At 40.8% G+C, this 15,419-nt stretch overlaps 1 protein-coding gene across 1 annotated transcript; it reads right to left on the reverse strand.

The window, feature by feature from the left end:
* Nucleotides 1-276: 276 nt before the first annotated feature.
* SNIP1 (Smad nuclear interacting protein 1) lies at nucleotides 277-14,866 on the reverse strand. The gene is made up of 4 exons (XM_064281741.1): nucleotides 14,583-14,866; nucleotides 12,709-12,811; nucleotides 4,455-5,053; nucleotides 277-3,513 (listed from the first exon to the last, which is right to left on the reverse strand). Exons 1-4 carry the CDS (start codon nucleotides 14,801-14,803, stop codon nucleotides 3,249-3,251), a joined length of 1,188 nt encoding a protein of 395 aa, XP_064137811.1. The 5' UTR covers nucleotides 14,804-14,866; the 3' UTR covers nucleotides 277-3,248.
* Nucleotides 14,867-15,419: the final 553 nt, after the last annotated feature.

Raw genomic sequence — 15,419 nt, forward strand, 5'->3', positions numbered from 1 at the left:
GCACTAAATTATTTTTAGTATATTCACAGGGTTGTGCAACCATCACCACCATCTAATTTTAGAACATTTTTATTCTCACTAAAAGGAACCCTGTACCCAACAGCAGTCAATCACCAAACACGAGCAAATATGCTCAAACACATGTTGTGCATCTTTTTAGAGGCAGGGTTTTGAACCAGGTAGTTCTGGCTTGTGTTCTTCAGAGTAAATGTGAATAATCAATATCTTAATTAAGAGTTTAATAGATACACTGGAAACTTTACCCAAGAGACTAAATGAAGTTTTAAATTCCAAAACTTTAATTGAAATTGAATAGCTTTTCCACTTGATATAAACTCACATACCCAGGAACACTGTGGACTCAGGACATTATTTCATAAGCAGGCATTTCTGGTATGTTGTTTGTCACATTTACGCTCTGATTAACATATCACTTCATTCTTCAGATCCAGAACTAATTTCCACAAAGGGTAGGATGTTAAAAAATATAACCATCTGTGCACCATATCAAACGATAATCAACTAGAAGTATAAATAAGTCCTAAGCTTTTTAAAGCCATGTTATATCCTATACTGGCATACATATTACAAATTAAAGAAAAAATCTTATCTGAACTATTTTCTGCTTTCACTTTAGTATCACCAGGATACGGTAAAAGTATGTGAAAGTTACATCCCTCATTGGACCTAATGAGCTGCCCTTTGTCAACGTCAGAAAGAGGAACTAGAAGATGACTACGAGGCTTACTCGGAAAATCTGAAGATTCTGTCCCGTATCTCAACAGACCCGCGGACTACCAAAGACTTGGCAGAGGGGAGCATAGGAAAGGGCTGTTTTGCAGTTCGCTTGGTTTTAACAGTGACGATTTGCAAATAAGCCAGCCAGGGTAGACAGAAGGTGTAGAAGGAAGAAGTCGCAAATAGCTAGATGAACAAGAGTTTCTAAACAGAATGAAGCCTTAGGATTGTGTCACCTTCAAATGGGAAATCTGCTGGTAATATCTCCCTTTGGAGATGGGTGGTGTCTTATCTTTGACCCTCTTCTTCTTCCAAAAAGGGAGGGGGGAGGGAGGGAAACACCTTTCTAGATGTTTGTCATGAAGAATCTTTTAATCCAGGACGATATTCCTCCACTAAAGCAAAAGCTGATTATGCAATTGGGAACTTTTATTGAAAAATGTAGAGTGGTCATATATCACAGTACCCACCAGGATGGTGGTTGACGCCAAGTCCCAGGCCACCAGGAAGCAGTTGTAATAGCACAAACTGAACAAGGATGCCCTGGAGGGAGATGTTAGATAGAAAGAGTTCATCAAAACTGTATCCACTTTTTGGATATGCACCTGTGTAATATGTGATCTATGGCACACACAGCAGTTATAGTGGTCAACACAGAGCAAAATGGGAGGGGAAAGGCTAATCATCCTTACGTTTTTGCACCTTCCCTTCATCTTACCTTACATCTAATTGACCTTATTAGTGTTTGCTCTTCAAAGGGGACCTTTTAAGTTCATCTATTAGTCTGCTGTCCCCTTCCACACTAATCAATATGTAGCCATGAGTACATGTGGGCATATGAGACCATAATGTAAAAACAATGAAGACAATCTATAGTATCATAAGTTTCAACCACTGAAGAATAATTAGTTGCAGCACTGACTGAGTTACATCATCTCTTCTTTCTCCTCCTCTCTCCCACCACCTGAGGGTGAAATGGAAGGGACAAGGATAAAGTGGTATGAGGCCAACCATGTACCTCTGCTCCAAGCTCTGACTCTTCCGGGAAGGAAAAAGGCTTCATTGCCAATTCAGAACGCACTGCTGCTTCAACATGACCAACACTCACTCACCTAGATAGAAAAATCTGGACTTCAGTGTAGGTGCCAGTTCTAGCTTCACTATTCCTGGTCTCTCCTCATGATATCCTATATCATCACCTATTTTTACCTCAAAAATATTGATACGAAGACTCCTTTAGCAGCAAAGAGATCTATTAACACAAGGTCCTGTATGCTAGGAAAGTATTACCCTTGAAATGGGGCTATATTTACAAATTTTATTATTTTTTCCCAAAAATACATATAAATGAAAACCTGCTCTTCAAACGCAGGGAGGCCTTGGCCTATAATGTAGTATTACATTTACATCACAAAACATTCTCATATGAAAAACAGTATGCAGCTCTTTCATACAAATTTATATGCAGACACACACAATACATATGTAAGTAGATAATACTTTTCTACTTACACATACTCCTCTGGTAGAAAAGTAGGAAACTGGGCAACTGCCCTGCTTTCCAGCCTCGGGAAGATAAATACAACCTCTCTGAACATTTTTTCCAAAGATGAAACATGTAAAATACACGACCTCTTTTGGACATATACACATGTTGTTAGAATTGAGCAAGGACCCTGTCAGATAAGTGACACTGTACTTCTCAAAGAAAAAAAGATTAACATTTGAATAAAAATGTAAAGTTGAAGAACAAATAAGATGATCAAACTGTTTATGTACATGCTCCACAGAGGATCAGGAGTCCTCGCCCAGGAACAGGTCCATGAACCATTTCAGCCTCTCGTGACATTAAATCAGCACCTGCTGGCAGTAGTCATGATCTTCCTGTCCAGTCATATGCTTAAGCTGGCTCCATAAAGCAACTTTTTATCAGTCTGTATGAGGTCGTGTGGTAAATTCCCATCTCCCCCCCAAAAATTAAGTGCAAAATCAACTTCTATGACTCAAGAGCTCAACCAGGTCAAAGCTTTGGTATATACTGGAGGCTGTCTGGGCAATAACCAAAGCTTCAGGAGTTTGCTCCCAAAACAAAGCAGAACAAAAACAAAACCTGGTCCACAAAGCTTAACCAACTATATAAATAAAGTAACTGTACAAAGAGAACAAGCCACAACTCCCCCTTTAACCAAGGGTTTAGTTTCCTAGGCTGCAGTTTTAAAAGCACCAACTAAAACCACAACGCTTCTACTAAAACACGATGTGTTGTAATTGGTGAGACTGTTCCGAAAAAAAATGCCCACAGGCATGGATGTGGCTGACACGCCACAGAAAAAAGCTGAACCAAACCTAAGTCGGTTTTCTTAAATTGGAACACAAGCTGGTCAGCAACAGAGGAAAGACTTAAGGCAATAAGAGGCATTACAGAGAGCACCAAGGTGCTCTCTGAATCAATCCCAAAGTCTTCCAAGAAGGAAAAGGTCTCTCAATAGTTTGAGTCATTTCTTAGTTTGCTAGCTGTCGGACACTTCCTCTTCCTCCTCGTCATCTTCGTCTTCTTTCCTGTCTACTTCAGAAGTGTCAGAGGACTCATGAAGCAAGACATACTCTCTGCTACTGAACCCAAATTTAAGCACATCCTTTTCTTTCAGTTCATAGTAACGCTGTGGCTCAATGCGCTTGTTGTTTAAGAAGGTTCCATTGCCTGAGCCAAGGTCAATGATGTAGGGCTTCACCCTTCGGCCAACTGTCCCATCAGCACGGGTATACTCCACCAGCCTAGCAGAGATAAAGGAAAGCATGTAAGCAAAATCCTGTCTCAGATCACCCAGCCTCTCTAAAGTTCTTTGCTAACACAGCCTAAATGGTATAATAAGCTGGCCTGAACACAATTCAAGTTAAAATTCTAGGAAATCAAGGCAAAAGAACACCCTTGGATCAGGAAGCCAGAAGGGAGTTTAGATATTCTTAGCAGAAAAAGTTAGACCTGGCCACTGAGGGAAAAAATCCATTGCAGATCAAAAGTTTGAAATGCAGAATTAAAACCAGACCCCGGAGTTCTGATCTGAAGCCAAGGCTTCTTGCCATGGTTAAGAAAATACACTTTTTATGTTGCTTAAAATCAATTTTCATCTATACCTCAATATATTTTAGGTCCTGTTCAAATAAGAGAATACAGTACACTTGGACTTTTGAGTCAAGGGAGCTGGACTTGAGCCACAGTTCTACTATGGTGATCAATTATTAGGCAAGTCACTTGTCTTTACTGAGTTTCAGTTTTCTCATCTATCAAATGGGTATATTAACACCTGTCCTATCCACTTCACGGGACTGCTGTGAGGACCAAATAACGGTTGTACTATGCAAACTATCAAGATTCAGATTCAGCTAACACATACGCCAGGTGTTTTCAGTTACATTCCCATTTAACCCCCATAACAACCCTGTGAGGTAGGTGGAAACTGAGGCCCAGAGAGGGGCCTGCCCAAGGTCAAATACCTGCTAAGTGGCAGTGGCAGGAGTTAAAATCTGAGCTTCTAAAAGCAAGTCTAATGCTCTTATACAAATGTAAGGGATTATTCAAAGAAAAGTCAATTAGGTTAGTAGTACTCGATGAATATCAGATAGGTGGGATCTGGGATTCTCAGCATGTAGATGTACACAAATCCTAGTAATCCTAACCGAGACATTTCAGCTTCTTTCTGCACATATATACTTACCGATACTGAAATACTGCATGCTGCTTAGAACAAGAGGGATGGTCAATAGGAATGTCTGCGATCCGGCGGTGCCGACCCAGGAGGTAGGCGCTCTGTCGATGGATGTACATGACTGGAAGCACCTCATCATTCTTAAAGGGGTAGAGACGCCACCGTTTCTTTGGGATACGGGCTTCTGGGGGTTCGCTATATTTAATGACTACACCCCGGAAGGTGTTGGTGTCCTCAAGAAGTGCCCCAGAGAGTTCAAAGCTTGGCTTTTCTTTAACGGGAGCCTCTTTTTCTTTATTGTTGCTGCTAGGTCGAGGAACCAACTCCTGAGACTCATTATCATTGCCACTAACTTCATTCTTCTGGCGATGTTCCCGCCGTCTAGCATTATAAAATTCCCTCTCTGCTTCCTGAGCCTGCAAATTCTGAATGTCTCGATCCCGTCCCTGAGCCTGGCCACTCCCAGGCCTTTCATTAGAGGTCCTCCTCTGGTGGGAATGGCCTCGGTGTCTCTCTCGGTCACTATTCCTAGCTCGCCTGTGTTCCTGTTCTGATGGTTCCCGATGCTGCCGATCCTCCCGTCCTTTCCGGGGGTGATCTTCTCGTTCCTAAAATTCCAAAGAACTCAGTCAGTCAGAGGCAGCCCACCGCCTATCCACACGTTACACCCAAAGCTTCATTTGTGATTTGGACTTTGGCACTGAAAACAAATTTCCTCACAGGAATAGGGTTATCTGTGGTGGTTATGTTCCTTTGCCAGGCCACAAAGACTGTGTAATCAACAATGCTATTTAACTGTAGCTCTAACAGTACAAGCCCATGTTCAGAGTGCTAAAACAAGGGATTATCTGCTACAGAAAAGAGAAAGAAAAAAATTAATCCTTTCCCTTTCAGAACAAAGGCAGCTTTAGGCACACTTAAGGGGAAGACTACACAGAAAACAGAACTAACAGAGGGAGCTAAGTAGTCATGTATATTATAAACACAGAAAGGGGGGAAATCTAGCTTTCCTGTATGCCAACAATGAAAACATAATAATTTTAAAAGATCCCACTTCAACAGCAACAAAAATTATTCAATACCTAGGAATAAGAAATACAAAAAACATTTAAGAAAACTGTAAAAATTTTACTAATAGACTTTTTTTAAAGACTTAAAGACATGGAGGAATGCTTACCCTCACTAACAACCAAAGCATCAATTTTAAAAGAAATATAAATTTTCTCTTCTCAAAGTAACAAAATTTAAAAAAGATCAATAATATACAGTAGCAAAAAAGGTACAGGAAGATGGATATTCTCAGCCACTGCTGGTACAGGTGTAAATTGGTACAGCCTATTTGGGGCAATTTGGCAATATTTAATAAAAATTTAATGAATCAGTAATCCCACTTATAGGAGTCTAGCCTACAAATATACTGGCAAAATTCAGAAAGACGTGTGTACAATATGATGTTTACTAGAATCCTGTTTGTAATAACAAAATTGCAAACAACCTAAGGTCTCTTAATAGTAGAATGGTTAAATAAGTTATTGTACATTTATACAAAGAGATACTTTGTTAAAAAGAATGCGATAACAACATAAAAAGTTACCCAAAATAAACTTTCACTTAAAACACAATAAAAATTAAAAAAAGAACTTATTAAAAACAAAAATAAAAAAAATAAAGTTATCCAAAATAAGTTGTTAAGTGGAGAGAGGAAAGTAGAGGGGGGCAAGTTTCACAATACATACAAAAATTTCTACCTTTACCATTAAGGCAAACCAGATACTCTGAGGGGTCCCCCTGCTATAATTCAACTAAATAAAACAAATCTCTAAGGGGAAAAAAAGATAAACTAAACATATGCTCATTAAAGCTCACTAGACACGTAAGAAAACAAGCCACTGTGAATCAGAGGCAGCAGACACAGCTCTTTTAGATTTAGACTCCCAAGGGCTTCTTCAGACATTGGGTCTTAGATACAGAATAAGGACATCTGTATATAAAAATGTTTAGATATAAAGGTTAAAAATTTGACAACATGCAACAGGCGATGACAAATAACCAGATGCTATATGACCGGGAGACAGACAACCTGACAAAGTACACATCATCATCTATGCTTATGCTTGGAGGGAACAAAAAACAAAAAAAAACCTGAATCTGACCAAGACTCTAGATCTATCAATTTATAGGAAATACAAGGGCCACAGGAATACGTTAAATGATTCCACAGGGATGCAAGTTATGAATATTATAAGGAAAAAGAAACGGGAATCTATCTACAGACAAAAAGATTTAAGAGAAGCATCAACCAATCACAATTTGTAAACCTTATTTTGATCCTGACTTGAAAAGATAAATTTATATAAAAATTATAAGCTGATCACAGAAATTAGGTATTTAATGATGTTAGGGAATCATTATTAAAAAATTTAGGTGGGATAATGGATTTGTGGCTATGTTTTAAAAAATAATCCTTAAGATCCCACTTCAACAGCAACAAAAATTAACCCCTCCCTCTTCTTCCTGCCATACACAGGGGTTAAGAGGGGGGCTGCTTACTCAGAGTAAGACCCAATTTCTCTGGACTTTCTTACCTCAAAGACTACAGTGTTATCAAGAGGGAATCTCAGACATCCAACCCTCCCTACCCCAAAACATTTTCAAGCTTGCCACCACTATCTGCCTTGAGTTCACCAGGACTAATCTCATTATGCCCTTTATTCCCGATTAAATGAGTCATCACAAGAAGCCAGACTCCAGGTCATCACCCCCACCTCTCTGTACTCTCATCCTCATAAGGCTCTGTACATCCACTATTCTGTCCCTATCCTTCTTCAACTGCTGAAAGCATTTTACCATGCTCTCTGAAGTGGAAAGTTCAAAATATACACTCTCAGCCTTTCCCCTGATCGTTTCCTCAACTTTTGTACCAACAAAACCCTCACTCTGCCCTGATGACACTGCTTCCTTGAAGCACTCTGAAATGGTGGCTGTTTTTCCCCACAGCTCCCCCACTCCCATCCTTGGTCCTGGACATGAGGCAGGTACCCTCCCTGGTTCTCATACCCAATTCTAAAATGCTCTCCAAGCCTTCCCTGTTCCCTAAAAAGCCCTACTTTTGAATTCATATAAGACCACCATCACCCACTACTCTCATTAATGCTGTTATCTAACAACCCTAAAATCATCTGCCCTCATTTCTTGCCAATTTTACTTCTAACTCAAGCTGCTCTCTCCACCATTACTCTTGGTAATTTCAGTAGCACCCAGGAAGTCCTTCCAACATGCTGGCCTCTCTATCTTTTTGAGTTCCTCTCTCCCAAACATCTTATCTGTACTCCTTTCACCTCATCTACCCACTCTCACGGTTTTGCATACGTAAACCTTTTCATGACCAATAACTGTAACTCCTCAATTTCAATCGACCCTCTTTCTGATCACCATTTATCTTCCAGTTCACATTTTACTTCAATTTCTACAATTCTTCTAACTCCAGTAAGACATTCAGTCCTTTGCACAGTCCCTCAGTCTCTTAATGGTCTCTCTTCCCTTCTCGTGTAACTCGAATTCCATGGTCAAGCAGTGTGATCATCCCTCTGCACACACATTCGAATCCCGTGCCCCTCCGTCATTCTGTTGTACTTGCTTGGCAAAACCACAACCTGCAATAAGCAGCTGAACGTAGCTGGAGAAAAGCACCAGACATTCTTACTGGTCCGACCTTAAGTGGATGCCCGTAAGTCTCCTTAATGGTGCCCAGCAATCACCCTGCATTCACTCGCCCACTCCCCCAGATAACTGTTTCAACATTCTCTCTCCTCAAACCTCCAACAAGTTCATCCCCCTCCTCCTTAACTCAGTCAGAGGGTCTTCCACATCTACCCACCTACGAACATCTGCACCAATATACTCTGCCTTTCCTTCCCGTGACCATAAAAGAACTATCTGTGCTTTTGCCTAAAGCTAGTTTTCACACCTGGGAACTTGATTCCATACCCTCACTGAGAATACTAATCTAGCCAATTCTCCCCTCTCCCCTGAACAATCTACCTCCCCCTCTCTACTGGGTCACTCCCATCAGCACAGGAACACACTCTTCTCTAGATTCCACTTCCCATGCCAGCTTCTATCACGTCTTTACTCTCCTTTGCAGTAAAACTCCTCAAAAAAGTTTTTGTTTTTTTTTTAAATCATTGTCTCCAATTCCTCTCCTCCCCCTCTTCTCCTTCCCTTCTCATCAGGTTTTCACCCCTATTGCTGTTATCTGCCATCAAGTTGATTCCAACCCTTGGAAACCCCATGTGTGCAGAGTAGAACTACTCCATAGGGTTTCCAAGGCCTTTCATAAGCAGATCGCCAGGCCTCTGAGTAGGTTTGAACTGCCAACCTTTTGGCTAGTAGGTAAACTTAAACATTTGAGAAGCCCAGAGAGACCCCTATACTCCATTAAAATTGCTGGTCAAGGTCACCAATGATCTCCACATTGCTAAATCCAATGACAAATTCTCAGTCTTCATTTTACTTGACCGGCAGGGGCATCTGACAGAGTCAATCATTCTGTCCTCAACACACTTCCTTCTCTTGGCTTTCAAGTCACCAGACTCTTGCTTTTCCCCAGTCTTTTTTATTGACTGCCCCTCTTCTCCCTGATTTCTTTACACTAGCTTGCCCCTGGGTTCAGTCCTAGTTCTGCTCACCTTTTATTTATACTCTTTTCCTTTGTAACTTACCTAATCCTTATGCTTTAAATATATCTAAATATAGAAAAGACCCAGATGTCTCTCCCGAATGCCACAGCCCCCTCAATATTTCCACTTGGATATCTAATAGACATCTCAAACGTAGCATGCCCGGAACAGCTTTAAAAAAAAATCAATTTTATGGGGGTATAAGTTATATACAATAAAGTGTACCCATTTCAGGTGTACATTTTGATGAGTTCTGACAAATTTATATACCCAGAGAACTACAACCACATCAAGATATAGAACATTTCCATCACCCAGAACTAAAACTGAGTTTTTAAACATCCCCTAGAACCTATTCTTCCCACATACTTTCCCATTTCAGTTAAAGGCAACTCCACCTGTCCAGATGCTCAGGCCCAAAACCTTGGAGACAACCCTTTCGTTTTATCCCTATATCCAAATTCTAAACTTACAAGTATTCACCCTGCAAAATTAATAAACTATAGGTAGAAAATTACATAACCAGATAACCCAAAATAATCAAAACTTCAATCCGTGCCCTGGGTTTTGTCTGAGTTAAGCAGTCCAGGGTATATAATACCATCCCTTTTTAAATTAAAAACTTCTGCATGGAACACACACACGCACACACACAAAATACCAAAACATCAAGAAAAAAAGTGAACGTTAAGTGTAAAAGAAGCTTGTAGTATAAACATCAAGTTATTGTAGTAGTTACCCTGGGGAAGGAGGTTTTTTTGGGGGGAAAGGAGGGGGTGTGCAATTTTGGGGATAATGAAAAGAACAACCATATACTTCATACACCATATTCTCATTTTTTTAAATTTTACATACTTCTATGTTATTACAATGGGCACTTGAGTCATTTCCAAGTTTCCAGCTGATTAACACACAGAAAGTAGCTTTTTAAGAGAACTTGTAGTAGAGAGGAAAGCTAAAATAAACAAGACATCCCAAAGTAATAACAACAGAAAAGTTCCATGCTGAAAGACCCAGGATTTATTATAAAATGCTGCTTCAGAAGCCAAAGGTAAAGAGTTGCAAGTTACCCGTTAGAAAAACTGAAGTGGTTTGAGAGGCTCAGTCTGGGCGCTGTGAATTCTGAGGAGGACAAAGTCCCTGACCAACCCATATGGCAGAATATCAAGACTGTCCTCCTGCTTTACATCTTCAGGATGCTAGAAAGCTGGCCTGTAGTCTCTCAAATTCAAAGGAAAATCCATTTTCTTAATGCCAGTATCTCTACTCAAACTCTGTAATATAGGGTTTCTTTAAAAAGAAGGCTGAATACTCTCTCCCCCTCAGATTAAGAACAAGGCAAGGTGTCTGCTCATGGCTCTTATTCAGCATTGTGCCAGAAGTTTTAGCCTGTGCAATAAGGCAAGAAAAGGGGGGAAAAGTGGCATACGGATAGAAACGATGAAATAAAACTGTCCCTATTTGCAGATGTCATGATTGTCTAAGTGGAAATCCCTTGTAACCTACAAAAAAACTCCTAGACATAAAAAACAATATTTCTATATACTAACAGTGAGCAGACACTAAAATTAAAAATACAATACCATTTATAATCACTCAAAAAAAAATCTTAGGTACAAATCTAACAAAAAACATGTATAGGACTTAAATGCTGAAAGCTATAAATGCTGATGAAAGATGAAAAAAGACCTAATAAATGGAAAGACACTATATTCACGGACAGGAAGGCTCAACATAGTAAAAATGTCAATATGCCCCAAATTGATACACAAGGTTTAACACAATTTCTATCAAAATCTCAGCAAGATTTTTTTAAATATATATAAACAAGATTGTTCTAAAATGTGGAAAGGCAAAGGAATCAGAATAGTTAAAACTCTTGAAAAAAAATAAAATGAAAGGAATCAGTTTAACCAATTTCAAGACTTATAATATCATTACAGTAATCAAGAGTGTGTAGAACTGGTGAAAAGACAGACACAAAGATCAATGAAATAGAGAGTGCAGAGATAAACTCACACAAATACGCCGAGTAGATATTTGACAAAGCAGCAAAAGCAATTCAACAGGGGAAAGACAGCCTTTTCAACAAATGCTGCTAGAGCAAGTGGATATCCATTGGAAAAACAAAAAAAAACCTTGCCTAGTTCCACACCTTATATAAAAATGAACTGAAAATGGATCATGGACTTGAATGTAAAATGTAAAGCTATAAAGATTATGGAAATGAACACAGGAGAAAAACATTTGGGACTTAGGGCTGGCAAAAATTTTAGACATGACACCAAAAGCACAACCCACAAAAGGAAAAATGGAATAAGCTGGGCTTCATCAAAATTAAAACCTTTCGCTCTGCGAAGGACTCTGTTAAGAGAATGAAAAAGCAAGATACAGACTGGGAGAAGAAATCTGCAAACTACATACCCAACAAAGGACTAGTATGCAGAATATACAAAGAACTCTCAAAATTCAATAGTCAAAAAAAAAAAAAAAAACAAAACATACACGACCCACTTAGAAAATGGACAAAAAACACGAAGAGATATCGTACCAAAAAGATATACAGACTGCAAATAAGCACATGAAAAGTTGTTCAACACGATTAGCCATTAGGGAAATGCAAATTAAAATCACAATGAGACATCACTACACACCTACCAGAACAGCTAAAATAAAACCCAGTGACAACACCAAATGCTGGCAAGGATGCAGTGAAACAGGATTACTCATACGCTGTTAAATGGTACAACCATTCTAGAAACATCTGGCGGCTTCTTAAAAAATTAAACATACAAGTACCATATGACCCAGCAATTACACTCCTGTATCCGAATGTGGGTACAGTAACTTTATTCATAATAATCAAACACTGGTTAAACTGTGATAAATCCAAAACAGAATACTGCTTAGCAATAAAAAGGAATGAACCACTGACAGACGTTAACACCTGGAATCTCCAAGGAATTTTGCTGAATTAAAAAAGCCAATGCCACAATATCATATACTGTATGATTCCATTTATATACCATTCTTGAAATGACAAAATTATAGAAATGAAGAACAAATTAGAGGTGGCAAAGTGGTTAAGAGGTACGTCTGCTAACCAAAAGGTCAGCAGTTCGAATCCACCAGGTGCTCCTTGGAAACCCTATGGGGCAGTTCTACTGTCCTACAGGGTTGCTATGAGTTGGAATCGACTGTCCAGCAATGGGTTTGGTTTTCTCAGGGGCAAGGAGGGAGGGGAAGTACATGTGGCTACAAAAGGTAACACAAGGATTTTTGTGGTGATAGAAATGTTCTCTATCTTGGCTTTATCAATATTTTGGCTATAATGTACTATACTTCTGCAGGATGTTACACTGCGAGGAAACAGGGTAAAGAGTACACCTCTCTGTATTATTTCTTACAAATACATGTGGATCTACGGTTATCTCAAAATAAAAAGATTAAAAAAAAAAGAAGATTCTCCTTTCCCCCAGTTTTTAGAAAAGCTCTTTGCAGCTGCAGGTGAACATACACTTTAACTATGATGAGAAAAGGCTAAAGATTTGGACCTAGTACCAAAACACCCCGATCCAACTTACCTGCTTCACTTTGACTGTTGAGTGGTGAGGACTTCGGTTTCTCTTACCCCGTGGAGACTTGCTTCTTCTCCCTGAGGACTTGCTTTTCTTTTTGGCTGGGGACCTTTTCAGAGCATGGTACACTCAGGATTTTATCTCAACATCCCTTCCCCCATATAAATTAGCTTCAAGTATCGGACTTGCCTACCAACAGAAACACCACACCTGTGACAGAAACTAGGCGTCAGAGGCTTTACTTTCCTAGGAATAACATCTCCCTTGAGTTCCAGACCAACATACGTAATGGCCTACCGAGCTTTATCAATTATGTAACAAAACTCTTTAACTCCCAACCCCCCAACCTTCCTCTCCCAGTCTTTGTCATCTTCGTAACTAGTAGTATCCAGCCTCTTCCACAAACCAAAAACCTAAAAGTCACCCTTCATTCTTTATTCCCTCACCACTAACACCTCCCCTCACCACCACTATACACACGCAATTACATTCAATCCATCAGCAAGTCCTGTGGCTCTATCTCCTCTCTCCCTCGCCACATTCCTACCCCTCTCTATTGATCACTACACTCCATCATCACTGGCCTTTTTTCCATGTCTAAAACAATCATTGCACGTATTGTTTCTTCTGCCTGGATCATTCTCATCATTCAGGTCTGGGCTCAAATGGCATCTCTTCAGAGAAGCCTTCTCCCACTTTTCCCCAAACTCTCACTATCATATTACTGTACTGTTTTAACCTATCCCTAATACTTATTACTAACTAAAACTATTTTATTTATTTGCTTGTTATTGTCTGTTCCTCAGTTAGAAGACATCAATTCCATCAGGATAAAGACCATTCTTCCTGTTCACCCTTGTGGTCCCAATAGCTAGAACAGTCTTTGGCACATGAACAACAACCTGTTGCTGGAGAGTCGATTCTGACTAGTGGCAACCCTACAGGACAGAGCACAACCGCCCCATAGAATTTTCAAGGCTGTAATCTTTACGGAAGCAGGCTGCCACATCTTTCTCCCACGGAGCAGCTGGTGAGTTCAAACTGCTGGCCTTTCTGTTAGCAGCCCACCTCTTAACCACCGTCCCACCAGGGCTCCTTCTTTGGCACAGGTTGTTGTTAGGTGTCACTGAGTTGGTTCTGACTCACAGCGACCCTATGTACAAAAGAACAAAACACTACCATCCTCACAATTATTTCTATGCTTGAGCCCCTCATCGAGGGTCTTCCTTTTTTTCTGCTGACCCTCTACTTTACCAAGCATAATGTCCTTCTCCAGGGACTGGTTCCTCCTGATAACATACCCGAAGTATGTGAGACAAATTTCTCGCCATCCTCGCTTCCAAGGAGCACTCTGGCAGTACTTTTTCCAAGACAGACAGCAGTCCAAGACAGTTTTGGTTTGAGGAAGAGGGCGGATAGTGCCAATTACGAAGATGACACACAGTTAAGTGCTAAACAAGGTTGAACGAATGAGTAAATGAGTCTACCAAAAGGCAATATTTTTTCAGTTTCTATCAGTTAGACTTCCTAGATCCTCCTTGGGGAAACCTTTTGGAAAGAGAACGCCCATACCTGGCTTGGCAACCAGACGGGAAAAATCTTTCATTTTAATTGAACAAACAACGCTATCTACTAGGCCATACTCTGCTAGGTGTTGGGAACAGAGATGAAAGGGCGGAGCTCTGTCCACTACGTGCTTAACGCTCAGCTATTATGCCATCGGAGGTGCAGGAGTAAACCTTTAACGCAGTCACTCCCATCGCTTCCAGGGTTAAGTTCAAGTTGCTGAGTCCAGCACCCAAGGTCTGTTTCTGACACTAGCCCGTATTTCTATCTCAATGAACAGACCTAAGGTCAACCTCAAGCTGCTCCCCACTTACCGGCTGCCTCCGCGGGCTCGGTTACCGCGGTGACTAGGGCGGCTGGGCTCGCCGGCCGGCGAGGACTGGCTGTGGCCAGAGTCAGGGCGGCGGTGGGCGGGAGGGACGGTTTCCGGGCTGAGGCGCTCCTGCTTCACCACCACCGTCGCCGCCGCCACCATGTCCCCGTCTCGGTGCCTTCGCCGGCTTCCCCGTTCCCGCTCGCTTTTCACCTCCTTCATCCCGCGATCCTGGCTGAGGAAAAGAACAAGTCCGTTGAGCTCCGCTCACTGAAGGAAATGACGTACTTGACCCGTTGACTTCCGTTTCCGGGTTACGTGCTCTCCCAGAAACCCTCGCGGCGGAGGCCCTGAGCACGTGACAGCTGCTCTCTAGGGGGCGGAACCGTAGCGACTGGCTCAGACGGCGGGAGTTTTAAGTTTCAAAAACAAATAGCTGGAAAAAGCTACACTCTTAAGGCTGTTGCCACGTTATTAGTAATTAAAAACACAGATACAACCTAAATGTCCAGCAGTATGGAATTGTTTAGCCAACTGATGGCATGTTACGTCGCCATTAGCAGTGTTATTTACAAACTGTATGGCAAATGGAGCCCTGGTGGTGCAGTGGTTAAGAACTCGGCTACTAACCAAAAGGGAGCCGTTGGAATCCACCAGCGGCAATTTGGAAACCCTATGGTGCAAAATTTTTTTTTTTTTTTTTATGGTGCAGTTCTAGTCTGTCCTATGAGTCTAGTCTAGTCGCCATGAGAGGAATGACTCCACGGCAACTTTTTTTTTTAATATGGCAACTGGGAAAAAAAAACAGTCTTGTTTAAACGAAAAAAAGCAGGATACA

The sequence above is a fragment of the Loxodonta africana genome, chromosome 3 (assembly GCF_030014295.1).
Source record: "Loxodonta africana isolate mLoxAfr1 chromosome 3, mLoxAfr1.hap2, whole genome shotgun sequence".
In the NCBI taxonomy this organism is placed as follows: Eukaryota; Metazoa; Chordata; class Mammalia; order Proboscidea; family Elephantidae; genus Loxodonta; species Loxodonta africana.